The sequence below is a fragment of the Heterodontus francisci genome, chromosome 12, assembly GCF_036365525.1.
Source record: "Heterodontus francisci isolate sHetFra1 chromosome 12, sHetFra1.hap1, whole genome shotgun sequence".
Lineage (NCBI taxonomy): Eukaryota > Metazoa > Chordata > Chondrichthyes > Heterodontiformes > Heterodontidae > Heterodontus > Heterodontus francisci.
In genome coordinates this window covers 35,161,624-35,171,335 of record NC_090382.1, presented here as the reverse complement: position 1 = coordinate 35,171,335, position 9,712 = coordinate 35,161,624, and the positions used below count along the sequence as shown (strand labels likewise).

The 9,712-nt window shown below is 47.6% G+C and overlaps 1 protein-coding gene across 2 annotated transcripts in view; it reads left to right on the top strand.

Moving 5' to 3' along the window:
- Positions 1-390: 390 nt before the first annotated feature.
- rmnd5b (required for meiotic nuclear division 5 homolog B) overlaps positions 391-9,712 on the top strand; it is a 42,686-nt gene continuing 33,364 nt past the window's right edge. For both annotated transcript variants that reach the window (XR_010976064.1, XM_068043303.1), the window contains exons 1-3: positions 391-1,209; positions 5,036-5,181; positions 6,771-6,908. Coding sequence is in view for 1 of the 2 variants with exons in the window: in XM_068043303.1 (XP_067899404.1) it covers positions 1,071-1,209; positions 5,036-5,181; positions 6,771-6,908 (423 nt within the window). In the remaining variant the exon portion in view is untranslated. The remainder of the gene's footprint in view (positions 1,210-5,035; positions 5,182-6,770; positions 6,909-9,712) is intronic.

Below are 9,712 nucleotides of genomic sequence, written 5' to 3'. Positions count from 1 at the left end.
ACACACCAGTTCAGGTGCTTTTAAAAAACAAAACAAACTATAGTGGAGTGCAGACTCTAATTGAATTTTACTATATATATAGATCTAAACCACAGCTATTAACAACAAAAAGGCTTCAGGAAACGCTCTCTCTCTCTCTCTCTCTCTCTTTATCCTCCCCTCCCACTGAGTGGTACATGCCACTCTCCCCTTTTTCACTGTTACTTCCTGATGGAGTGTCCCATTAACTTTACAGGAGGGGGCTGTGAGCTGACGTTACCGGTCTTCACAAGCGGCAACATCGAAGCAGTAAAGAGTTTTCAACTTGCATCAATGAAATTATGAAACATTATTTGTGATATCTTGCAAGGGAGGGCTGAGGTGCTGAGCAAGTGGGGATGTTGAGAGAAGGCGAGCCACCGTGTGCCCCTATGAATGGAGTGGTGTGAGCCGCAGTACATGTAGCAGTTTTGCAGCAGTGACAGTTGTTGTGGGGAGAGGGGTTTAGGAGTTATTGGTTGAATCATTATGTGTGTTCTGGCATCATTCTGCAGGGCTTGCACCCTGCTGCTGTGTTTCTGTGTGTGATTTGTCTCGGGCTGCTACAATGTTTCTGGTGTGTGTTGCTGTGTTTCAGATTGTGCCTATCTGTATGTAACTCAGGGACTCCCACTCAGTGGCTCTTCACTGGCTTAGTTGTACCACTTTCTGTCAGGCTTCCTCTAGTCCCTGTGTTTCTGGAGTGCTAGGGTCTGTGACTGATGTTAAACTTTTAATACTGAGTTTCCACTGTGTCCAAGCCAAGGTTTGTCCCTTTTAATGTTGGCTCTTACTGAGTCTGTATCAGGGTCTGTCTTATTGTCTTAAGTTCTGCTTTTCCATTCTGTCACCCTGTGTCTGATGTTTTGGGTTTATTGCTTTGTTTGTCTCTGTCAGTGTCTAATGCCAGTGGGCCCCTTGTGCCCACCCTGCATTTGTGTTTAGAGTGTTTTTCTGTACCTAGTGTGGGTTCATCAGTGAAGATCCTGCTGGCTGACTCTAAGTTACCCCAGCCCTGTCTGTGTGTGTCTGTCCCTCTGTGTCTCTGCCCCATGGACCAGTGTGTGTGCGTGGAACGGGAGCTGGAGAAAGTGCTGCACAAGTTCCTGATGTATGGGCAGCACTGCGACCGTAGCTTGGAGGAACTGGTACACTATGTCAGCGGCCTCAGACAGGAACTATCCAATGCAGGTGAGGACACTGGTATGGTACTTGTGTACATGGGTAACTCTGAAATCTGTTCCGAAGAAGGGTCACTGACCCGAGACGTTAACTCTGCTTCTCTCTCCACAGATGCTGCCAGACCTGCTGAGTGGTTCCAGCATTTCTTGTTTTTATTTCTGAAATCTGTTAGTTGTTTCTTCCAAGAAAAATCTGCTCCAAAATTGCAAGAGTTACATAGTCAAGACAGTGTGATAACTGGCATTGCCTTGGCTTGCATGTAGAATGACCACAAGACAATCTGGAACCATGTCTCAGCAAGAATCAGCACCCTATGGGAAGAAAAGAAAAAGAGGGATTTATGGTGGTGTTCAAAATATTCCAGTGGTTGTTATGGTTGGATTTTTAGTAGATGGAATAATTTGGTGTTGTCGAGTTGTTACCTTGTCTAATGTCATATTTTGTTTTTCCTCTTTAATATCTGTTCGTACATGGAACACTATTCCTTCTGCCCTAACCGTAGGCCCCCAGCAGCTGCCCTGGTTGAGATCCTGTGTATTTTTCTTTTTTTTTTAGAAAAAGCATATTTAGGATTACTGGAAAACTGGCAAAAGTGGAAAGGATATTTCCTTATTCCGAGTGTAGGAATTGTGGGCACACATTGGCTGTTGATGATGATGTACCCAGAACCACAAGCTGCAGCCAGACTGGATCCTTTGTGCTCTCTACAGTCCTGATTCTAACAAATGAAGATAAACAATCAACTATTTCATTTTTTTTCTCTCCTGTTTCCAATTTTTAAAAAATATTTTCCATCCACCACCACCCCTTGCCAAAACAAAATTTTTTTAGATGGCTTTGGGAAGTGCTCTCAAAATAATTAACAACCAGTTCTGGGGGCACTGCAGATGGTGGGCTCATCAGCTGTGAGACTTAATCTCCACTAGTTTCTAGGTATAGCGAATCCCACAACAGCATTACAATTATAACACTGATGCACTCAAGTTTAATTAATGCAATGGGCTGGTGTTCATGTTTTCACTGCTTTTTGAGCACATTAAGGACATTATTCCCACTTGTTTTGTGGCTGCACTTTGCATGAGAGGAAGAAGGATATCTTGCAGCACTGTGACTAAGTGTGGTACATGTGATGAGAAGGTGATTTTTACTGAGAAATAATGCAATCCATTTGATAGTGAAATGGCTTAATAATGTATGTTGCATGTGTTATATCACAGGGTCCCAAAATGTTCTGCTGAAAATAAAATCTGATTGTTTAACATTTGGAACAGCCAAAGGTCACAGTTGGTGCTGGAAGTGGGTTTCTGAGATTTTAAAATTAATCAAACTGATGTCGCACGTTTGGTTTCATCACCATTGTAAATGATACCAGAAGACAGGTACTGTTCATCATTTTTCCAAGACAAAGTGCAGCTCTGAACAAAAGCGAGTGTATTTGGAGGGCCATGAGTGCCTTATTGGATGATGTCTAGTTGGCCCAGCAAGTCACAATTTCCAATATTAGCTATTGGGAAATTAGATTCCACGTGTTGTGTTAAAAGTAAATATTGTGTGACTGATGGAAAGCTCAGTCATCAAAAGGTCCAGTTTCAGGGCTAGCTCACACTACTAGTCACATGGCTTACTTGGGCAAGTCCACTCTGATAGAATATACTTACAACACTCTATGTAATTCTAGAATAGGGGTGTAGAGGGTAGAGAGAAACTAGTTTCTACACCCCTATTGGGACCTCTCACTAGAATTACATAGAATATACTCTGGCTTCTGCAGTTTGACTTGGTCTCCGTTGATTGATGGCCAGTGCTTCTATCGAAGTCATGGCATCTTGGATCAAAAAGGAAACGGGGACTTTTCCCAGCCCAGGGGAGGTGGGTATGCGTGCGTGTGGGGTGTTAAATCCCCTGAAATTGACGTTGGGTCAGGATCCCAACGTCACCCTGTCCTCTTACGGATTTCTCTGGGACTGGTTTCGAGGCCATTAGCGAACCCCTTGGATCTGGCGGAAAACTAATTAAGGTAATTAAAAAGGCAATTAAGAGCTTCTTTTGCCCTGGACTCTGACTTCCCCAGCCAATGGGCCTGTTTACCGATGTGTCAGCAACTTGCCAGGGTCACGGAGACCATTGCACAGTGGGAAGAGCTTCTTCAGTGAAACTGACAGTCTGGGAAGCCTTTGATTAGTGAAACTGACAAACCCCAGAGTGGCCATTGAGAGGCTGCTGTTTAAAGTACAAATTCTCTCAGAGGGCCATCGCTGCTTGACAGGCAGTTGCCAACTTCTTGGAAAGCATTTCACCTGTCTAGCTTCAGCTGCACTTCCCTGCTGCCAGCACTGACAACAGCATGGGAGCAGCTTATGCAGTTCCACCTTTCACCTCTGCTGAGGGGCAAGAGCAGAAGCCAGACCACTGCCAACAGCGCCACCTGCAGCAGCAGGAGCAACACCAGCAGTAGCACCAGCCACATGCCCTTGACAGGGCAGAGGAGATGGACACAGAGATCCACCTAATATCATGGCATGATCCATAGTTCTTCAATTATTACATAATATTTCTGTATTGTTGCTGGTTGGTACCTGAGATATTTCAATATGTAAATATCAACAATTATTAAAACATCCTGGCAGGGGTGGTGGAGGAATGTATATGTCATCTACCTATCTATCAATGTCAAAGTTCAAGAGCATATATCAAATATGAAAATGTCAAAAATACATACAAGCAGAAAGGCAGCCATTGGATACTTTTTTTCCTGCCTGGGGCTGGAAATTTACAAGCATCCCCAATCTTCAAGTTTCCATTGTCAAGATGCAATTAACCCCAGCTTCTGAACGGAAGGACAGTATGACCTTAAAAGGACAGACCAATTTAAACCTGGGTCCACCTTAACAGTAGAATAATGGACTGTGTGTTACATGGTGTAACACTCCTGTCATTATAATAATGGTTTATCTGCCCGAAACTTGCTGGTCTTCCAGCGCAAAGAGTTGTCCACCACCGAATGTTGCAGACTGGCACATTCCAAGGTCCAGGACTATGTGCTGAGGGACGCACTAAAGCTTGGGGCAGCCGCAGCAAAGGCTCAATGGGGAAAGACCACAGTGTAAGGTTCCCCCACCAAGCTGGACTGAGGGGCTGGAACCATGGAAAGCCCCTCGAACTGTATCGTTAATATTCTCAATTGCTGTAAATGTAAAACTGTAATTGACATGACAATTGTGAAACGGAAGGGTTGGGAAGAAACTCATGACATTATTGAAAGAAACTGATCTCTTTTGCAATGTTTGTATTTTTTCGTGCTGTTTGGAAACTGTTTGGCAATGTAATTTTTACAGATTTTTATGAATAAAGTATATTTTGGAAAAAAAAAAATTATAATAATGGTTTATCATCCAAATTACCATGAACCCATCTGTTGTACTTCAAAATGACATATTTATGATACAAAACAATCTTTTAAAAAGTCAAATTATGTCACGCCGTATTCCCCTGACCTGCAGTCAAAAATTTACAAGCAAAGCCAATTGCCCTTTAATTAACCTCCAGAGTTTACAACCATGTACAATTATCTAAATTTCCCCATTTAGACAGGATATAGTTCAACAATGACTTTAAAGGTATAAGTCATATTTAACAGTTTTAGCAGCTAAATTCACAACCATTGCTCCTGAATAGCTGTGAGTTATCCCATTAGGAATCTACTAGTGTTTTAGCAGGATTCGCTGTGTCACTAACCGGTGGACACTAGTGATGACTGAATAAAATTACATTTGTACTAGTCTGGTGAATTTTGGCAGGCACGGTGATTGGTTTTTTGTTCATTTTTGTTTTGAAGGTCGTCTTGATGCCCAGTTGTCAGCCACGCTGTCACTAGTCATGTCACAGTGCTGTAAGAAGATAAAGGACACCGTTCAGAAGCTGGCATTGGATCACAAAGATATCCACGGCAGTGTCTCCAAAGTGGGGAAAGCTATTGACAGGGTGTGTACAAAATAATAAGACCTTCCAGATCTCTCGCCCAATTTTATCGTTGGCTATTTCAACATCAATCATGAACCTACTCCAGCCCTACAATCCTCTGAGATCTCTGTGCTCCTCCAATTCTTGCCTCTTGCACACCTCTGGTTTCCATTGCTCCACCATTAACAGCCATGCGTTCAACTGCTGAGGTCCAAAGCTCTGGAATTCCCTCCCTAAATCCTCCTTTGAGATGTTCCTTGAAACCTACCTCTTTGAACAAGCCTTTGGTCACCTGCGCTAATATCTCCTTATGTAGCTCAGTGTTAAATTGTGTTTGATAATGCTCCTGTGAAGGGCCTTGGGACATTTTTTCTAAGTTTGGGGTGTTCTATAAATGTGTGTTATTGTGCTGACGACATGAATGGTGTTACATCTGCTTTGAGTTTGTGAAAGATTGGTGTCAATTAGAACTGATAATATTCCCAATACTGGTCCTTGTGACATCCCATTTAGCATTTCTCCCCACCTGACATAAATCCTCTAACATGTACCTGCTGTTTTATGCCCTTCAGATTGACTCTAAATGCCCATTGCTATGAGCTTACCCTTTCATGGAGATCTTTTGTCAAATGATTTTTTTATAATTTTTAATACATCACATCTTCAGTTTTTTCCAAAGTCCGCTTGGGACATTGCTTCCTCAAAAAAAAAAGTCAACTAGTGAATGATTTCAGTATTGTCACCAGCATATTAACTGGCATCTGTTAATATTAACATTGGAATTCCTGATCACTAATTTTTGATGGTCATTCTTGCATTATTAGTTTCGCTTTATGTGTCAGCAGGAGCTTTAATATCGATTAAATAGCATATTTTATGGTACAGCTAGGGATTATGTGGTGTTGTGGTCCAGCATGCTGTAGAGGTACAGCATATTATCACTAATTGAAAGGACATGGTGCTAAGTTCATTTTTGCCCCCATCCCCAATCCATTGACTACAGACTCCATAATACTGGCTTTTACAACAAAATAGGACTGAGCAGCAGCCTCGTACCTCTGTACACAGGTCGAAGCAAGATCGGATGGCAAGTCATCAGGCACTTCTTAATTACCATCAAGTGTCTGCTTAAGTGTTTTTATTGACGCTGCACTAAAAACAGGTCACCTGAGGGTTGCCATTGTACTTCCAGGATGTGTACAGGAGACTGTCTAGTAAAATGGAGAGGGGAAAAAACACAAAAAATGGGAGCAATACTAGCAAAATAATGGGTTCCGATGTAGGAATTTTTTTTTTTAATTGGTCACGAGACAGAACACAAGAACAGGAGGAGGCTATTCAGCCCTTCAGGCATGTTCCTCCAGAACGTATCAACAGGTGGATTACTTACTGCATGGGCTATACATCTTTTGGGCTGCTCTGTAGTCTGTGCTAACATTGATGCTGGCTCTGGTGTCTGCTCCTCTGTGTCGGAGTCCACTTTGTATATACACGATCGTGGTTTTGGGTGTAATACTGAGAAGAGTCTGTGGTTTTATTATTGAACTGCACTTAAAGGAAGTTAGTTCTGCGTGTTTTTCTGTGGCTGACTGTGTCGTTGTGTTATGCAGAATTTTGACACGGATGTGAGCGGAGTCGGAGTGGAAGGTGTCTGGGATTCTTATGAAAAGCAACAGTTCCTGAGTGAGGCTGTTGTGGAGCACTTGTACAGACAGGGATTACTGAATGTCGCTGAAGAACTGTGCCAGGTAGGACCTGAAATGTGCTCTGCCCACTGTGAGTGTATGGGATTGGGTAAAGAATAATCAGGAGGGCTATGCCTGTTGCAGGACTGAATGAGGCCAGGGGCTGTGCATAACGGTGTCATTTGTACTTTTGAGTCAGAAGGTTATGGGTTTAAGCCCCAAGCGCATAATCTAGGCTGACTTTTCACTGCAGTGCTCAAGGTACATTGTTGGAGATCTTTTGAATTAGATGGTAAATCAAGGCCCCAAATGTCAGTTCAGGTGGCAAGTGTCTCACCACCTGACTGCCCAAAATCTCTCCATCACAAGTGTGATGGAATACTTTCCACTTGTCTGGATGAGTGCAGCTGCAACGGCACTCGAGAAGTTCGACAGCAACCAGGACAAAGCAGCCCACTTGATTGGAACCCCATCCGCCGCTTTAAACATTCACTCACCCCCACCGGGGCACCATGGCAGCAGTGCGTACTATCCACATGATATTCTGCAACTCACTAAGGCTTCTTCGACAGCACCTTCTAAGCCAGGGTTGTCCAACCTTTCCAGGCGGAGGGCCGCGTTACGATTTTTGCTCAGCCCAGGGGACTGGTGAACAAATTTCGAAAGATAAAGGCATGAAAAGTTTCAAAGTGACTCCTGGCAACGCAGAGCGATCGCGGGTGTCATCAATGTGTGCAAACATTTACCAGCCTGCCAGTATGAATGTGCGCATGACATCACCACACAATGACATCCACCACCCACCCCCCCCCCCCGCATCAATATCCATCTCCATTCACCAGAACAGCATCCTGCTGCCTCCCGCCAGCCCTGCTTCAATCGCCACTTCACCCCTCTCGATCCCCGCCACATCACTGCCTTCCCTTAGCCACTCACTCCCCCTGCCTGCTGCCCTCCCCACTCAACTACTCACTTCCGCCCCACTGGCCGCTCTCCCCCCTCGGCTACTCGCTCCAGGCCTCCTCCCTCTCAGCCATTCGCTCCCGCCCTCAACACTTTCTTTCCTCATCCCATCAGCTAATGCGCTCTCCCCCCACACCCTGCTCTCCAGCTGCTTGCCTTCCCCCACCCCCCTATCCCTTCAGCCGCTAGCTCCAGGCCGTGCCACTTCCCTCCTGTTGGCTAGTTGCTCCCACTTCCACCCCCCCCCCCCCACCCCCCGTCACCCCTTGCCTTGCTTCATCGGGCTTCGTAACAGAGAATGATCGAATGTGGGAATGAGTGGCCAAGAGCAGGGAAATGGCGCCGCCTGGAGCTAGTGGCTGGAGGAGGGGGGAGGGAAGCAGGGAGTGAGCGAGCAGTCGGAGAACGGAGTGGCTGGTGCGGAGAAGCATGAAACAGGGAACGATCGGCCGAGGGGAAGGAGGGGGAGGCGGGGAGCAGTGCTGAGGTCTGGAACAGACAGCTGAGGCGATGGGGGAGGGGGTGTGGGGGTGGGGGAGAAGCGGGGAGCGAGTGGCCAGAGGCAGGGGGGAGCAGCGAGGCCGCAGAGGGTGACCAAGGGAAGGTAGAGAGGAGCGAGTGGTGAGAAAATGGTCGCGGCAAAGAGAAGCCCAATGACAGGAGGGAGCGGGGAGTGTTGGGGGTGGGATGGAGGCAGTGATGGCAGTCATTGAAAGGATTTTCGGGTTGAATTTGTTTTTTATGACAAATTGAGCAGCGCCATCTTTATTATAGCAGCTGCCTGAGACATTTCAGACAGTGACGTTTCAGTGCAAGAGGTTGCATTTGCGGATGTGTTAGTACTGCACCACCGAGTAGCATAGTCAGTCTCCTCTCACTCTCAGTCTCCCCTCCCCCCTCTCGCAGTCTCCTCTCACTCTCAGTCTCCCCTCCCCCCACTCGCAGTCTCCTCTCACTCTCAGTCTCCCCTCCCCCTCTCTCAGTCCCCTCTCACTCTCCCCTCCCCCTCTTTCAGTCCCCTCTCACTCTCAGTCTCCCCTCCCCCCTCTCTCAGTCCCCTCTCACTCAGTCTCCCCTCCCCCCTCTCTCAGTCTCCTCTCACTCTCAGTCTCCCCTCCCCCTCTCTCAGTCTCCTCTCACTCTCAGTCTCCCCTCCCCCCTCTCTCAGTCTCCTCAGTCTCCCCTCCCCCCTCTCTCAGTCTCCTCTCACTCTCTGTCTCCCTCCCCACTCTCTCAGTCCCCTCTCACTCTCAGTCTCCCCTCCCCCCTCTCTCAGTCTCCCCTCTCACTCAGTCTCCGCTCCCCCCTCTCTCAGTCTCCTCTCACTCTCAGTCTCCCCTCCCCCTCTCTCAGTCTCCTCTCAGTCTCCCCTCCCCCCCCTCTCAGTCTCCTCTCACTCTCTGTCTCCCCTCCCCCCCCAGTCCACTCTCACTCTCAGTCTCCCCTCCCCCCCTCTCTCAGTCTCCCCTCCCCCCTCTCTCAGTCTCCCCTCCCCCCTCTCTCAGTCTCCCTCCCCCCTCTCTCAGTCTCCCCTCCCCCCTCTCTCAGTCTCCCCTCCCCCCTCTCTCAGTCTCCCCTCCCCCCTCTCTCAGTCTCCCCTCCCCCCTCTCTCTGTCTCCCCTCCCCCCTCTCTGTCTCCCCCTCCCCCCTCTCTGTCTCCCTCCCCCCTCTCTGTCTCCCCTCCCCCCCTCTCTGTCTCCCCTCCCCCCCTCTCTGTCTCCCCTCCCCCCCTCTCTGTCTCCCTCCCCCCTCTCTGTCTCCCCTCCCCCCTCTCTGTCTCCCCTCCCCCCCCCTCTCTGTCTCCCCACCCCCCCCTCTCTGTCTCCCCTCCCCCCCTCTCTGTCTCCCCCTCCCCCCCCCTCTCTGTCTCCCCTCCCCCCCCCTCTCTGTCTCCCCTCCCCCCA